Source organism: Zootoca vivipara, chromosome 10 (genome assembly GCF_965207765.1).
Source record: "Zootoca vivipara chromosome 10, rZooViv2.hap1.1, whole genome shotgun sequence".
Classification (NCBI taxonomy): Eukaryota; Metazoa; Chordata; class Lepidosauria; order Squamata; family Lacertidae; genus Zootoca; species Zootoca vivipara.
The window spans coordinates 38,919,568-38,937,550 of NC_142593.1; the positions used below are offsets into that span (position 1 = coordinate 38,919,568).

A 17,983-nucleotide genomic window follows, 5' to 3' on the forward strand; every position below is an offset into this window, starting at 1 on the left:
AGGCTTGTGTGTTGTTTGGGTGTGCAAAGATGAAATTGTGACTGGGTTATGCATTGCATAAAGTAGAAAATGAGGTTGATGTTAAGTGCCCTCAAACTGTTGCCTAGGGTACGCTACAATCAACTTGCTTCCCCGCAACAATTTCATTGACAGTTGTGTGAACACTTCCACCCCCTATTTTCTTTGCATATTTTAATATGTCCAATTTATTGCACCTCAGGAGAGATCCTTCTCACCACGGTGGAGATGGCCCTAAATAATCTGACGTTGAAGGCTGCATCACTTTATGATGAATGGATTAAAGATGCTGGTAAGTCTTGCTCCACAGTAGTGACTTTCTGTTTTATGGTATTTAACGACAACTGAAATTGTTTTAAGAGTATCTATGTATGTAAAACTGAAATGTGCAGTTTGCCAGTAGCATAGCTGCCAAGTTATCCCTTATTTTAAGGGATTTTCCCTTATGCTGAATGGCAGCTATGCAGTAGGTCCTTGTGGACTTGGCTATTGCGGCATATGTGGGCTTATTGGAAGCTTTGGGAAGGAGCAAGTCAGGTGTTAATCTGGGATAATTGAAGATGGAACACAAAATGAGAAATCGATTGCACCAGATGTTTAACAAGTGATAGATTACATGGTGTTGACTCACCCATGAGTTGCTTCCAGGGGAACAGGATTTAACTTTCTGAGTTACATGTTGCACAATGTTTATCAGTCTTTTCAATGTACAGAAAGGTAATGCATACAGCCTTACACATGTATTACCAAACTGAAAAACAAATAAGCGGGTCTCTGCATCCTGCGATTGCTTGAGAGTGCAGAAAAAGCACAATGCAATACTCAACATAAAGAGTACAAAGGCCCATCTAGTCCAGAATCCTGTTTACAGTGACCAGCCAAGATGCCTGTGGGAAGCCCACAAGCAAGACCTGAGCGAAATAGCCATCTCCCCACTTGTGATTCCCAGCAACTGACATTTGGACACATTGCTTCTGACAGCGGAGGGAGCACATGGCCATTGTGGCTTGTAGCCATTGACTGGGTGGTGTGATTGCACTTTTGGAGAATCTATGCAATGTTGCTGAATTTGTGGATTCATGTAGAGCACATGCAAATCCATTAGATGGTTGTCACATCAGGAAAAAGGAATCATTTCTTTTGTTAGTACTGTCAGATTCCTTCTACACACCTCTGGATTTGGATCCCAGCTCTTTGAATGGAAATGCGTATAACTTAAATTTAGGCATTCTACAGGACAAGGATTCTCAAAATATCAGAGTTGTTGTGGTGTTGTTTATTAAGAGTTCCATTGAAGTAGGATGTCAAAGTCATGCTTGTGCAACTATGAAATGGCACATAAATGGTTTCCGGTTTTAGAGCATTAGTTGTCTTGGAATAAGGGATAGATAACCATATATTCGGGAAAATTTATGATCAAGGTGATGCCTGTACAGCTGTTGAGAACAAAGCTGGATCGCTCCATTTAGTCTAGCATCCTGTTTCCAAGAGTGGCCAGCTAGGTGATTCCAGGAAGTCCACAAGCAGGTCCTGAAAGGCACAGCACTTCCCCTCAGCATCTGGAGGGGCCAAAATTATGCATGCTTGTTCACACACAGGGCCTAATGCCACGTTTAGAATACCCCAGCAATATGTCAGCAGGATGTACAAATACGATACCTCTCCACACTAATAAGCATCCTAGGAAGACATTAACTGACGCTCCCAAAATTGCTTCTGGCTTTGTTTTACAAACAGTCAAACATGAATATCACATGTGAACAATTTGTGCATAATGTTTCCTGTTAAAGCCTAGGAGGGAAGGAAGACAGTGCACATGTGCACTTCTGCTATTCACAAATATTAAAACCTAGAAGGCAATGAGTTCCCTTGCTCTTTGTTTTCATGTTCTTCCACAGAATACCAAGTTGTTTTGTCTCCAAACAAGTCTCCTTTATGAAAGAGTTATGATGCCCACCAAGAATACTCCTTGGATTACTGAATAAACTAAGTGTAAAGAATACTGTATTATTGGGTATAGGGAGGGACCAAAGCTGCTATTTCTGAGCAGTGAGCAATGAGGTTATTTAGGAAACCCATTTGCTAATGGGGGTAAATTTAGTACCTGTTTTTAAGAGTCTTGCATTAATATAAAAGGCAAAAAATGAAATATTCTTAGCAGATTGAGGATACTAATGTATATTATATACCAGGCACATCCAACTTCCAAGAGACTGCGATCTACTCCCACTATTAAAAAATTGGCAGTGATCTACCCATTGGATTGACCAGGGTTGTAGAGCTTTTTTTGGGAAGCTTCATGAAAGTTATTTTTGGGGAGGATTGACCAGAGCTGTTGAGCTTTTTTGGGGGGAGGATCAGTCAAGGTCCCGCGATTGACCAGGGACACCCAGCGATCAACAGGTATATCATGGTCAACCGGTTGGACATCCCTGTTATATACCATTAATGATAGGGATGGGTGTTGGAAATTCTTGGTGATGTCCCAGTCATTGGAGAGGGATTGGTGGAATATATACATGACCAAGTTACTTCCTTTTAAATCTTGTAAGTATTTTGCTAGACTAGTCAAGTGGGTCAATGAAGGCTAATACATTATTCTGTTTTGCAATTTGACAGCAATAAAAATACAGGGAATGAGTAAATTAAAGATCCTTCAGATGATTCTGGATTTCAACTGACCATTGGCTATGCTGGCTAGTCCAGTAACATCAGGCAAGCCTGAGATTGGCCACTGCTGAAGTAAATGATGCAACTCACCGAACACCAAAATAGTGGCTGCACTAGGTCTCAAATCTAGCCAAAATAGCAAAATTTAATGGTGCATTTCAAGAGTGTGTGACTTCTGTTTGTAGTATTCAAGGAAAAAATAACACGGGCATGCCATTGTCAAAAGTTTCTCATTGTTGCAACTTATGGATGCCGGTTTTTGTTTCCTTGTGTAATGTATGCTTTTTGTGTAAAGTGGGGAGAAGCTGAGGTAAACAACAAATGTGACAGCCTGTACAGGTGAAAATGTTTGTTTGAATGAACAGCCTATTTTTGCTAAATAATATACTTGATGATTGATTAATCATGGTAGCTGAGTGACTTAGTCCCTTTTAAACAAAATCTCTTCCAGATCCACGAGTCGATGGCTACCCACTTATGGCCTCGCCTTTTCCACAGACACTTATTCTTGGAGCATATATCTATTTTGTCACCAACCTGGGACCAAAGTTCATGGAGAACAGGAAACCTTTTGATTTGAGGCAAATAATGATTTTTTACAACTTTGCTGTAGTGGCTCTTTCAATCTATATGACTTATGAAGTAAGTATTGCCTAAGAATAGACTCATTATGCCGATTAGGTGTGCACAAAGTTGTTTTTGGTTTTTTTGTTTTCCTAAAAATGTTAATGGGTTTCTGCTGTGAGCCAGATTGCAACACCAAAGTTTAGAAACACTTTCATCAAATCTGAATGCCACGATGTGATCCTTTGTTCCCAGGGAAAATTCACTGTCCCTCTTAGCTCTTTGAAGCCTAGGGACTGCCTTCTGAATTGTATTTCCCTCTACCACAGCCTAGCAGTTGGGAAATGCAGCAAATATTTCTCCCAACATGTGAAGCAAAATTGAGTCCACACTAGGCTTCTGTCTCTACTCCTGGGGAAAGTGTGTGTTTGGGGGAATAAGAATCCTCCTTCCTCCCTTTGTTAACTGTACACGAGTGCGCTCTCAGCAACAATATTATCCTAAAAATGATGTGGATCTGTAATATGTAAAGTCAATGTAGACTAACCTGTGGGCCCTCCTAAATGGTGGACTTCATCTCTCATCATTGGCCATCCTGGCTGGAGTTGATGCGAGTCTTCACAACACCCAGATGGCCATAGGTTTCCCATTACTGTTCCAGAATATTACTGGGCAGAGTAGAAGGACCTGGCACAGACTTTACAGGCTTCACACACCCAAGTCCCCACAGTGACAAGTGAACAAATTAACCAAGCGGTATCTCTGCATCTCTCTTCTTCGCTTCCTTATATTTATGAGGAGCCAGGTGGGAGAGGGGAATATTAAGCCCCATTCCTTATTATTTCTGCTGGGTAAAAATCCCTGTATAGTGATGTCACCTCTCTGCCTGGTTATATATGAGGCAGTGGATGTTTCAGGGAAGCACAAGGTATATTTTGCCTATGAATTAGGAACTTAACTGGGAAGTCACTTAACTATACCTGTAGGTGCGGGCTGTTGAAATACAGGGCCGGCTCTAGGAGTAGGTGGGTGGCGGGGGGTGCCAGGGCGCCGGCCCGTCAGGGGGGCATCGCGCGGCAGACATGCCGCGCCCTGCGCCCACCCACCAGCCGTGACAAGAAACAGGGCGGAGCGGGGGCACCGGAGCGATCTCCGCACCACGGCGCCCGACATGGTTGAGACGACATGTTGAAATAAGAAGCATGACTTCGCTGAGCATAGGAAACTGTCTTATACAGAGTTAGACCATTGGTCCATCTAGCTCAGAATCATCTTCTCTGGGTGGCTCTGTACGGAAGAGACCTGTTACATGCAAAATATGTTCTCTGTCTCTGAGCTATGCTACGAAACTGCTTTTGTGACTTTTTATATTTTTTCTTTGTAGATACTTGAAACAGTCTTTGACTTCTGGGTTGTCTTGTCAATTTTTTCTTCAGTGAGGGCACTTGATCCGTGTATCACAAAAATTGCTTTCTTTTGTAACGCTCATAGTGATCTCCATATTATAATTTTTGCAACCATTCATTTCAGTAAGATGCTCCTGATTATACAGCCTTGGTAATAAGTATCCAAATGTTTGCATACCTAAAAATATATTTAGTAGTTTCCCTGCCAAATGCACCTCTGTAAAAATAATGGACAACGGAAACAACTGGAAAAAGCAATAACTCCACTTCCAGTTACTATTAACTTTGCCTGGAATAACCTCTTTACTGCCCTACTGACAGGGCGAGTAGCTTTTTACACACCTGTTGTGATAGAAGTAAAAAAACCCTACTACTTCTGAACCCTTTAGATATAAGTTCATGGTGCTTTTTTCAATTGCATGATCAATATTTCATTTTTTTTTTGACTGAACACTATGTATGTACAGTATATCTTTTTGGCTAACAGAACTGAAACCTTTGTTGAGACTTCTAGAAGCGCTAACTGTTTAGATTATACAGATTGGGCCAATCTCTATCATCTAAAACATACATATGCATTGTGTTCAGTCCAAAAAAATGAAACATTGATCATGCAATTGAAAAAAAACAACACCCCTGAACTTCGTATATCTAAATAAATTATTGTCACTGTTATTGTTATGAATCATTATCTTCTATATAAAAATGTATAATAAGAGGGACGGGAAGTATCTGTGTTTAAATGTTAAATGTAATGGTTGTGTTTATTTTTGACGTATTTTCTTTTCGTTTTCTTTTTTGTATTGGTATTATGTTGTATTTTTGTATTCTTTTGTATATATGTGTTTTTATTCCTTGTGCTTTTAAATAATAAAATTTAAATATTAATTTAAAAAAATCATTATCTTCTTCCACCTACAGTTCCTTATGTCTGGCTGGGCTACAGGCTACACCTTTCGCTGTGACATAGTTGATTACTCCAGGTCACCTATGGCTCTAAGGGTGAGTCATGTAATGACTTTGTTGTGGTTCACAAAGTTCCACGAATGTGTGCAATCATTTGACTGCTTTGGCTACAACAGAAGAGTTGCAAATGAATGTGTGCATGTATGTGTAATGAAAAGAGCAGCCATGAGAGGCATGGACACCAATGCATCTTTTTATGCACATGCAGTAACGATTTTCTGTGTGTGTGTTTAACTAGCACCTTCCCATTGCATTGCGGATTGTCTCTTAAGACTCTTAAGTTTTTAAAAGGTGTTTGTGGGCACTGCATGCTGCTGTGTAGGAAATATACAGAAGCTCCACTCTCTGTGTGTACAGTCGTACCTTGGTTCTTGAACGGCTTAGTTGCTGAACAAATCGGCTCTCGAACGCCGCAAACTTGGAAGTAAGTGTTCTGGTTTGCGAATGTTTTTCAGAAGCTGAACGTCCAATGCGGCTTCCGCTTGAGTGCAGGAAGCTCCTGCAGCCAATCGGAAGCCGCACCTTCATTTTTGAACGGTTTCGGGAGTCGAACGGACTCCCGGAACGGATTAAGTTTGAGAACCAAGGTACCACTGTATACCCTCCTTGGTGTTTACTTGGATTGTATCACCTGGAGAATGGTGATGAGGTGCACCATGAAGCTGTTCCACATAAATTCAGCACCGAAAGCTTGAAAAACCTTCATAAAGTTCAGCTAAGGGTTAGATTTGGGCTCCATTATGCTTTCAGTTTTTAACACTTCTTTTTCTTCTCTGCAGATGGTTCGCGCCTGCTACTTGTATTATTTCTCGAAATTTATTGAATTGCTAGACACGGTAAGCACGATCGTAGAATCTAACAAGTGAATGAGGAGCACCTTTGTATACTTCAGATTGTTCTGTGCGTATTGTATTTTTCCTTCGCCATAAGGTGGGGTTGTGTTAACTCCACTGTGTGGATGTAAACTTTCCACATGCTGTAATTTATCTGAGTGGTGAGGACACCTGGAGAACCTTTTATTTTCATATTTTCTCTTCCTCATTGAGAGAAGCAGGGAAGTTTGTGTGGGTGTGAAGGCCTCCATAATAATTGCTTTCCATAGTGATGATGTCTGTAGTTTAGTCAATTATGTTTAGCCTTCAAGCTTCTAAGACTTTGTTCATGGAGAATAAGGCTCTCAGTGACTACTAGTCACCATGGCTACATTCTCTCTTTACTATTTTTGTCACCCCCCCCTCAGAGGTGACACCTGGAGCGGACCGCCCCCACCGCCCCCTTCCTCCGCCCCCTTCCTCCACCCCTGCACCAATGTGTGTGTGTGTGTGTGTGGTGGCAGTGGCGTAGTAATAGGGGGCGGGGGGGCACACCGCCCCGGGCAGCAGGCTGACCACCTCCGATGGTCGCCGCCATGCGACGCAGCTGCCGCCATGGAGAAAAAGCCCTGACGCAAGCGAAACCGCCTCACTCCGCGGCTTGCTCGCGGGGTTTGCCGCGTCACATGACTCCTGTGCGTGCATGCGCCGTGCGTCATGACGCATACGGCGTGACACGTCACGCATGCGCGTGATGGACACCCCACCCCCCGGCGGGGTGCCTTCGCGTTTGCTGCCCCATTGTGTGGCGGGGAGACACACAGTGCCAGCGACAAATCACAAGGGTGCATTGTGAGCTGCCCTTTTTTGTGCAGCAGATTGTTTGGAAAAACTGGTGTTCTTATATACTGTAATCCAGTGACTCTGAAACCACCTGCATCTTCTGTAAAACATAAGCCAATAGATTATTTATTTATTTACTATAGCAACTATTTGGGGCAGAAGTGTGTGCAGTCAGTACTAACAGTCAGGGAACGGCAGTGTGAAGAAGTGCAATTTTATACTTGCCATGAAAACATGATGAGCTATTCAGTACACAGACTGAATTGCGCATGCTGCTAACGTTAAGTATGACTTGCAGTAATAATACCTGTTTAAATCATTCCAGATCTTCTTTGTGCTCCGAAAGAAGAATGCCCAAATTACGTTTCTCCATGTATTCCATCACACAATCATGCCTTGGACCTGGTGGTTTGGAGTCAAATTTGCTCCAGGTAGTTCTGATTCTAAGTTGAAACTTGCTTTTAAAAATAATATAATGTTTCTAAGCGGAAATTTCTTTTTCCGCTGCTTTATCTACGGGGTTTTCCTTAAAATTCTATGCATTCACCCCAACTGCTTTAGAAAGTCATATATACATATCAACTTTTCCCAGGTAGGTTGTGTTGGCATTTCACTCTGCAAATTTTGTCTCTGCCTGGTTCCTGCAACTGGATGGCTAAACAAAGGACAGCTTGCACAAGGCTTTTTGTTTAAAGTGACACAGAGGAAAAGGCAAACAGTACAAAGATTCTGAAGCAAGTGTATCATTTAAACCTATTAATGTTACTTACTTGACTCAACACATTAACTGGTTCCAGCACAGAATTAGGTGCTCTTAAACATATTGGCTGAAATTAGCATAGGAATACCACGCTCTCTGTTGGATTAAGAACTTTGTTTTTCTCCCTATTTTACCTTTGCAACTTTAGCAGTTTATTGATAGTGGCATGTGACCAGTAGTTCCATCTGATTGCTAGTTTCTTTTCCCACCCTATTATGTAACCCTTGAATGTTCTCAGGCCCAAAATCTCTAGCAAGCTGAAATCTTTTGGGAGCATTAGCATAGATGCAACAAGTTCTTAACATCTAAGACATGGAAATGCCCTGCCTGCTAATATGGAAACTCATAGGCAGCTTCTCTTGAAGGGGTGGGAGTGGTAGATGGTAATAATCTGGGCATATCATTTCACCTGGGGAGGCTGAGGCCTTGGGAGAAGCCTATTAATAACAGTGGTAGTAATGATGATGGTGATTATATTATTAATAATATAGTGTCATCAATTTATTAATTGCCTTCTACACAATTGTCTCAAGGAGATATACAATGAAACAGCAAAAACAAAAAAGTTAATATCACAGCAGATATAATTAGGACAAAACAAGTTTAGTTTTCATAAATATGTGCTCTCTTCTCGACAAATGAAATAATGCCCTCTCTTGTCCCTTGGAAGAGTAGTGATGTATTCCATCCTATTTACTCTTCTTCTTCTTTTGGCTTTTTAAAAATGATTAGCTTAATGCTGCCTAATACTAATTTATGTTAATCCAAATGTTTGCCCTGAGGTCTTTTTTAATGGATTTTCTGTGGACAGAAATTGAGTACTTTTGAGTGAGATGTCCTTGTGTTAATCAGCATTGTGAACCCTCCCAGTTAATGTGCTTTGGATTTTTTGCTTTAAAAACTTTTGGCCTTCATTATAAGATAGAAGTCATCCAAAACGGCAATAGAATCATCCAAAACATCACAATGGTCCAGTTCACAGTAAACTAGGTGCAGTAAACTAGTTAATAGTTTTACCATGAAGCTGCTGATCTGGCCTTCATGCTTAGCACTTACGAGAAACAAACGTGGCTTAGGGTACAATTTGAAGTAGCACTAAGGAGATTTTTAACTCATTGTAAGCCTTTCTGCTAGTCTGATGGAATGATGCCACCTCTCCTTCCTCTTCATACTGTTCTGGGCTTCTCTCAAATGCCCCTGCCACCAATTTGGGCAGGGTAAAAAAGCCACATTGTGCTAGCAGAACACGTCACACTGCCTCCCACTAGTTCAATTAGATAGAGGAATCCAGTGTTATGTCTGAACTAAAGATCTCCCTGCCCCACCCCCCGGAAAAGATGACTATCAGTAAGTCAAGAACGAACCGTGACCAGTTCAGACATAATAATAGGTCGGGAATTATCATTTGCTCTTCCTTGCATGTACATGGGAGAGAAAGCATCCCAAATGGGTAGCAATTATATATTGAAGGAGTAGCTAACCTGTGGCCCTACAAATGCTGTTGGGCCCCAACTCCCATCAGCCCCAGCCAGTATAGCCAAGGATCAGGAATGGTAGTGGAGTTGGAAGTCCAACATCTAGAAGGCCAGAGACAAGTCACACCTGGTTTACCATGATGTGAACAAGGTCATTAACTGTAGTTTTAGTTGAGTGCTGCCACAGCCCAAATTGCTCACTTTGATGTACCTAATCAAGAGGTTTTGAAGGAGTGGGTCTTCTGTGGAGTGCGTATTTTATTTTGCTCCTTGGGTTTTAGAATAAAGTGAGAAGTGTTTGATGATAAGCAGTTACCAAGAGGAGAACTGCATTCCCCCCCCCCCAGTAGAGAACACAGTGTGTTTAGAACTCATTTGCGAAACGACATAAAAGAACAGGAGATCGTTTCCATTCACTTTGCACGTATTGCCCTACTATGCAACTGAAGAAGACAATTGCCCATAAGAGTTAGGGCCACTATAAGCCAGCAGTTAAACGTTTAACAATATTCCCTTTTACACACACACACACACACACACACACACACACACGCCCCTCAAGTACTGTGTGGGATTATTTGGCAGGCTTCCTTGCTTGAGTAATTTGGATATTCCTGCTAAACTGGCTTCATGAAAATGCAAATCCTTCAGGCACTGTTACATATCAGTAGGTTGCGAGTCTCCATTTTTGGCTTAGGAGCGATTGCTTTTCTGGTTTCTGCATGTGAGTTTTAATTATTCCACAGCACACGCACAGAGACAGTTTCTGTCATTGCAGCTTATGTGTGATGGATGTGACCCTTTCTTGTGGTAAGGTTAGGCACTTCAGAAATTAGGAGAATCTTCAAGGCTGCCATCCCACCCAAATACATAAAGCCAACTGCCCTTTATTAACAGAATTTAGTATGCAGTTTTTTGCACAAGTCCTATGTGTCAAACATGGACCACCCTGCCCATCATGATGAAAACCACCGAATTATATTGTTGTCATTAAAAAGTGACCAAGTGTCAGTTCTCAGTAACCTAGTTTCATAATCTGGAAACTGCTTGTGACTCTATTCTATCTAGAGCAAGACTTCAGCCTCACTCAGCCATAGGGGAAATGCTTGCTTGAGTTAACACTTGTGTTGCGCTAACCAGCTACATTTCCCTGATTTTTTTTTGTTTAAAAAAACCTTATTTAAATCTTTAAAATTTCATAATCAAAAGTACACAAAACAATTTTTAAAATAAAAAAAACACATTTATTTCTCATTTTGATTAACTGCTTTTAGATGTCCTTAATTGCTTTTAAATGTTTTTGATGTATTTTTATTTTTATTGTATTATTTTACTACGATGTTTGGCGCCCTGGGGGAAGAATAGTAATTTAATTAATAGTACTTGTTAATAATAATAGAATTGTTAAGCACCACATGCCTTTTGCTCATACAAGCTGCCCATTTGCTTGTGCTGCAGAGGGAAAAGCAATCAAACCAAGAAGTGCTTCTTCCAAACGAGGAAACCTAGGGTTGCCACCTTTTAGAACAAGACGGGATATTAAGCCAGTTGGTTTAATAGTATGGCTTGCTCCAAAGCTGAAAATGAAATAGGAAACTCTGGTTAATGATACACTTTCAGTATTTGTTGTTTGTACCACAAAGGGGCTGTGGGGCTGGAAAAGAACTTGTTCATACGGTAGCTCTGCTGTGGTTGCCTGACTAGGCTGTTGTTAATGCTTTCTTTCAACTTTTTGTCTGCATTAACTTACTTTTCTCCACTTTTAACTGATGCGCCAGTCTTGAACGCACGTGCATTTCCAGAAATGAGAAGTGCTGAACACCTAGAAGTTGTGAGGCAGCTTAAACAGGGGTAGGAAGCAGTTAGAATGTGAGCTTGAATCATAGCTGCCAAGTCTCCCATTGAAAAATAAGGGATCCCAGCGGTGGGGCACCGGAAGTCGTTTCTGCGCATGTCTGGACATGCGCAGAAGCGACTTCTGGTGCCGGCTCTGCCCATGATTGGTCAACCACTCCGAAGAGGATTTAGGATGTGTGTGTGTCTATGTCTGTACACAACAGCCTTTATAGAAAGTACACCTTCTTCTCATCAAGCCTAAGGTTGAACTGCTTAAGTGGAATTTGTCTGGCACTCAAGGTGCTGGCCTGTTATTAATTGTGCTATGCTGTATTTGTTCATTTTGCTGGGCAACCAATGTCTAACTGATACATATTATTTCTTGGTTTAATCAGGACCCTCAAATCTATTGGTCACCCTGCCTTGAGGCAAGCCAGAAACAGGCAAGCTGCAATCTGATCCTAACCATGTTTACTCAGAAGTAAATCCCACTGCATTTGCGTGGGCTTTCCCCCAAATAAATGCATATCAGATGGCAGCTTTAATATTCCCTCCACACAACTTGATCTAGCATTGACTCCAAAGGCCTGGACCATTTCATCCCACCTGTATCCAGTCTTTCTTCAGTGTCCCCACTTTTTACATGAGTAGAATATGTGCTTTTATTTAAAATGCATCTCTGAGTTATTTGTTGGGCATAGAAATTTGTTCATTCCCCCACCCCCCACCCCCCAAATATAGTCCGGCCCACCACATGGTCTGAGGGATGGTGGACCGGCCCCCTGCTGAAAAAGGTTGCTGACCCCTCTCTCACCACAAGGAAAAGGAAGATTCCACTCTGCTTTTTCTCCCAAGGCCAAACTGAAACAGATGAAATTCTGCCCCCCAAGGAGGTCAAATTGGAATTTTGCCACAGGTTTTAATAGAGCCAGGGACCCCCCCCCCAGCCAACAAAATAGCTCAAGGCTTCTGGTTCCCAGTTTTCTATTTTAAAGTCTCTGGGCTGTACACAAAGTACGTTTCTAACAATGCTGCTTTTGGGGAAATAACCGTGATTTAAACACTTATCGATCACGGTTTGGAAAGTAGCAGTTTATGCATATCGATAAGCTTATCACTCTTTCCTATAGCACCTGTAACCAAAACGTTGTCCCCCCCCCATGATTAAAAAAACTACAATATGACTTTGAGAGAGTTAAAACGCCTGCTTTATTATTATTATTATTATTATTATTATTATTATTATTACTATTATTACTATTATTCAGCAACAGAATTTTGCCAATGCAGAGGCTCAAAAGGCGCAGCTGTCTAAACGGTAGGCAAAAGCAACCACACATAGCACGCGCTAAGAACATGATGGCACATACAAAAGGGTGGATGTGCGAATCACCCCAACACACACACACCCTCCAGATTCCTCCTTTTCTGTGCACAACATACAGCACTGCACAGGGATGAAAAAGAGATGCAAGATAAGCACGGCAATCTACTTTCAGCATTAAAATCTGGCAGTGATTTTAAAACTCCCCCCCCTGTTTTTTTTGGGGGGAAGAGAGCCCCGTTTTTAGAGTCAAAGCTGTTTAGCATTTTTAGAGAGAGGGAGTCCCCCATTTTAAGCCCTGTTTTATTGGGGTTCAGAGAGGAAAGTTAGCTTCCTTTTGGGGGTGTTCTGGAAAAATTTAAGGGGGAAGGGGATTAGTCGCTCACCAAAAGATCGCTGTGAAAGCAATCTGCCTCACAGCAAAAACTCTGTCTTCCCTTCCAGAGATCAGAAGAAAATGCAGGGAGGGGAGAGGGGGCGGGGCCAGGTGCTCTTGCCTCTTAGGCAAAAGCAAAGGAGCAGGAGACCGCGATCTCGACTGGAATCTCCTAGGCATTAAGTCGATCCCGTCCCTGCAGTAGATGCAGAAACGCATGTGGAGGCAGGGCAAAGGAGGAGGCTGCTTGGTTGGGGAAGATGGTGCCTTTGCAAGCGGCTGCTTCTGGGGAAGAGGGAGGGGAAGGTTCAGGGAGAGGAGCTGCATAAATCCGGGAGATTTAAGGGATATTTTACCATCCGGGCTGCCAGCGGGAAACGGATTTAAATACGGGGGTTTCCCGCTAAAAACGGGAGACTTGGCAGCTATGGCTTGAATATAAAGATTGAGGGTAGGGGAGAGTGAGTTGGGGAAAGCTTAAAAATATGGCACAAGATATGTAAATTAGCTGGAAAAGAATGCAAATGAGCTTGGACCAATTCCAAGTGTACATGTCAAGATTTCCAAAACTGGTTCAAGTTCTTATCTGAAGACGGTAATTTCAGAGTATCATAACTAAAACAAGTGAGGACCTGCAAAATCAAGCTCAGCATTTATTGTGCCTGAATAGGTGCAGATGAGCTGCAATTTAAATACAATACATAGGCTTAGGACAGAATTCTCAAATTCGGCCACCATCCTGTGTCTCAATATTGCAGGGCAGGAGGCACACCCAGAATGATTATGTGAAGATATTGATTACAGTGTTGAACCTGGATTGGGGATACTAGAGTTCAAACTGTCACTCAACTGCCTTCAGCCCCAAATGTACATTCTTAAACCATCTTCTGAGACAGTCGACCACTTGCCAGCTCTCAACCTAGCCCAGGGGCAGCTAATTTGGTTCCCTCCTAAGGTTGCTGAACTCCCTTACTCCCATTAGCCCCAACCAGCAAGGACGATTGGTAGGGATGATAGGAGTTGGAAGCTCAGCAGCTCTTGGAGGGCATCACAGTAGCTTACCTCTCAAGGTTATTTTGAGGACGGAGTGGGTGGCATGTGTGCTGCCTTGAGCTCCTGGGAGGAAAGATGAGATATTAATGTCATAGGAAAATATACATACAGTATAAAGCATGAAAGGCAGTGGACTTCCCATACATAGGTTTTGATTAGGTACAAGGATATTGCTGTTTCTACTGAAGTGCTAGAGGGCGCCAATGCCTGCTTTAACATGTGCAGAGGGCTTTTAAGAAGAGCTGTTGCTTCTCTTTTGAGTGTCTCCATCCCAGGAAGATGTAGAGTGGGCACAGAGGCTCTTTAACAACAGAGTTGGCATATATGATGCAATCCATAGATAAATTTACAGCCACTGCATGAAGCTTCTGCTGCACGGAATTATTTCTGTTAATGACAGCCATTGTCATAATGGTTGCATACAAAGCGATCGCAAGGTTACCAGAAGCCTTGCTTTTCTTTGCCTCATAGCTCTGATTTGTCTCAGATGATGCACTTTGGATTGTTTCAAGACTGGATCTTGTTCTCCTCACAGGTGGCTTAGGAACATTCCATGGTATGCTGAACTGTGTTGTGCATGTGATCATGTATACCTACTATGGACTCTGTTCCTTGGGACCAGCTTACCACAAATACTTGTGGTGGAAGAAGCATCTGACGACTATACAACTGGTGAGTAACTTTCAGAACACATAGGGGAAAGCTAGATTATCTGTTAGGGGTAGGTTGACTTTACTGAGTTTTAAACCTAGGTGCATATGAATGCTAGTTGAACTCATTGTGTGGCCTGTGCGCCCTGTTTCCTGAACTGCTACCATTTAGCCTGACTTCCCGGAGAAGATTAAAAACTCTTTAACAGTGGGGCTTTGGATGCAGCAGATCCAAAGAAACATCCAATTTGGGGGCTGCCAGTATGAAAACAGCAGACAGGAACTTGCCACTCGCCTAGCCAAACCTAAGATCTTTGTCATGGTGAAAACCTTTCAACTATTAAGACTCTTCTCCACCAACACAGGCCCTCAGAGAGGCACCCTAGCTCCTTCTCAACAATTTATGGGATGGTGGTAACTGTAAATAAAGCAAAACCATTTGTAGTTCCAGTAGCCTGCTTTGAGAGCCGAGCATCACAATACCCTCCCCTCCCCAAGGATGTAGATCTAGTTCCACATAACTACCTATCCTTACTTACATTTGATGTTTTACAAAGAAAGTCTGCTGCAACTCCCCCACCCCACCTCCACTGTGTGATTAAAACAAATTCCTAATGATTTACTATGGGTTTTTTTTCTGTTTTAGATCCAGTTCATTATGGTTACCATCCATATAGGACAAATCTACTTAATGGATCATTGCCCATACCAGTATCCAATCTTCATGTTCATCATCTGGCTCTATGGCACTTTGTTTTTAATCCTGTTCCTGCACTTTTGGTACCATGCTTACACCAGAGGCAAAAGACCCCCCAAGACTTTACAAAACGGCATTACCAGAGACAAAACTGAATGAAACATTCTGCCACAAAACATGATTGGATGTTTTGACTTGACAATCAAGATGCATAGGTGTACAGCACACACTTGTTTTATACGTGGTTTTCCAAAACAAAAGAAAAAAACCTTGTATTTTTACTATAAATTATTTGGGATATAATCTTTATGTGGGAGGGAGGGTTAATCTAATGATTAAGAAGAGGCACTGACCTGAAATTTTCAGCACCAATGTACATATTTAAAAAAATGTATGAAATAAGTTAATACTGAGTTGCACTCTTGGAGATGCATATGAATATTCATTATGGAAATGAGGTGTGCCTGATAAGTATACAAAAGTACTTTGAACACTGACAAAGATACAATTGTTTTTAGCTGGTGTAAATTACTAAGGTCTAAAGGCTACTCACTGAAATGGAATTCACCTTATCAACTATAGACCTCATTGTCAAATACAGCTACTGTAAACATTAATGTATTTTATAAAACTATGACTATTTAGTCTTAAAAATGACTTTTGTAATTCTAACGTGCCTTAGGGTATGAAGGAGGTATTGTTGGAAAGGTTGAACTGGTTGCAACGATAATCTCAAGCCTCTTGTTTGACTACCCTGAGCTTAATCTTGATTTGAACCGAATCGTATGTACTTGAGAGTATCAATACCCATGGGTTGCATGTTTCGAGGAAAACTGAAGATGGGGAGAAACTTCCCTTGCATTCTGACCACTACTTAACTTGCAGCGAAAATAATTTGAAGTTTACTGATACTTCCACATGAATGTATGTTATAATTGGGCTGTAAAATGATACAATGCTTACATTTGTGTTTGGAGGACTATGTACAGCACATCTGGAGCTAGTGTAAACTCTTGAGTCCCAAAATGTAAAACATCAAGTTCCTCTTCGGCAGGAGTGGCAATTCTGTTGTGCTACACCTGCTGCTAAAATCAGTCCCAGCCTCCCGAGCCCGTGTCAGGGATGATGAACAACAGCAGCTGGAGACCACACAGGTTGGCTACCTCTGTTTTGCAGGCATGCATTTCTGCATGTTCAGGTTCATGTTGCAAAAAATAGATCCTATGAGAGCACTGACCTCCTTCCCTTTTTGAAAGGCTAACCCTGTCTCCTTAGCACTTTCTTAGCAGTAGTGTTAGAACACATTCTTCACAGGCAAAAATGACCTCCCTAGGTTTTGTCCCTGGCATCTCCATTGAAGGAATCCTGCCAAGGGAAGGACTCCTGTCTGAAATCCTAGAGTGCCAATCATTTTTTAAAAAAATAATTGCTGAGTTTCTTACAAAAAAAATGGGACACACACACACACACAATATAAACATACATGTTTTGGGTTTTTTTGGGGGGAGTAAACAATGAATATTGTATTACATCACCACCAACTTTCGCATTCCAAAATATAATAAAGATCACCCATCCTTCAACAAACTGTTTTAATACATAATTCATTTTCTGCTCTTCCAACATAGCTCAGTTTATACAAGGGAAATTATTCCTCCCTCTCCATAGATTGAAATCAACATATTTCCTTCTTTGGGCAGGATAGTAACCATTTCACAGTCCACCTTTTCAATGCATCTTCTAAATTTAGAAACAATGAAAGGGCTTTTGGGTTGGTTTCATAACCAGTTACTTGTTTGATATTGTCTAACCTTGATTCTAAAAGGTTTAGATTCTTTCAAGTAATCTGCATGCGGTGCAACACACTCCAGCATATGTTATACATATGAAAACATACACAGTACTGAAGTAGATGAGCCAAGTACTGTAGTTTAGTTTCTGTGTAAGGCAGGAGACAAATTATAAAAACACTGTAGTGGTGCAAGGGTATTGCAAAGCTGTGTCTACACACTGCCACTATTTGCACCTAAAGGTTAAGGTAAAGGACCCCTGGATGGTTAAGTCCAGTGGAATCATGCACCTAAAAAGATACTACGGAGCTGGAAGAGGTTGCAACATGGGAACTATAGTGATCACAGTTGAATGAGAGGAAGATGCGTTAAAGAAACCCGAATGGTTTGTTTTGAAAGGTTTTTATGTGAAATTATGCATGGCTTTTTGCCCTCTTGATAGAATAGGGGTCACCCTATGGATCTGAATCCCGGGAGGTGCATTTACAGACACGCGGAGTTCACTGTCCACAAATTGTAGTGGCGACCAGTTCCGGAGGTTTTAAAAAGGGCCTGGCGGAGAATGAGGCTTCCAGCGACTATCTCATCATGCCCATGATGAGAGGCCGTACCATATGGCTCTGAATACCAATTTGCTGGGAATCGCGGGGGGGGGCAGTGCTTTTGCGCTCAGGCCCATAAGCATCGGGTTTAGTCAGTCAGGGTGCATAAGTGACCTTGGCTGTGCGGGCGGCGGAGGCACA

At 41.8% G+C, this 17,983-nt stretch overlaps 1 protein-coding gene across 1 annotated transcript in view; it reads left to right on the top strand.

Moving 5' to 3' along the window:
* ELOVL7 (ELOVL fatty acid elongase 7) overlaps positions 1-16,104 on the top strand; it is a 59,525-nt gene extending 43,421 nt beyond the window's left edge. The window contains exons 2-8 of the mRNA XM_035100537.3: positions 221-310; positions 3,140-3,330; positions 5,580-5,660; positions 6,404-6,460; positions 7,605-7,710; positions 14,639-14,775; positions 15,400-16,104. Coding sequence (XP_034956428.1) covers positions 247-310; positions 3,140-3,330; positions 5,580-5,660; positions 6,404-6,460; positions 7,605-7,710; positions 14,639-14,775; positions 15,400-15,609 — 846 coding nt within the window. The 5' untranslated portion in view covers positions 221-246 and the 3' untranslated portion in view covers positions 15,610-16,104. The remainder of the gene's footprint in view (positions 1-220; positions 311-3,139; positions 3,331-5,579; positions 5,661-6,403; positions 6,461-7,604; positions 7,711-14,638; positions 14,776-15,399) is intronic.
* The last annotated feature ends 1,879 nt before the right edge of the window (positions 16,105-17,983 follow it).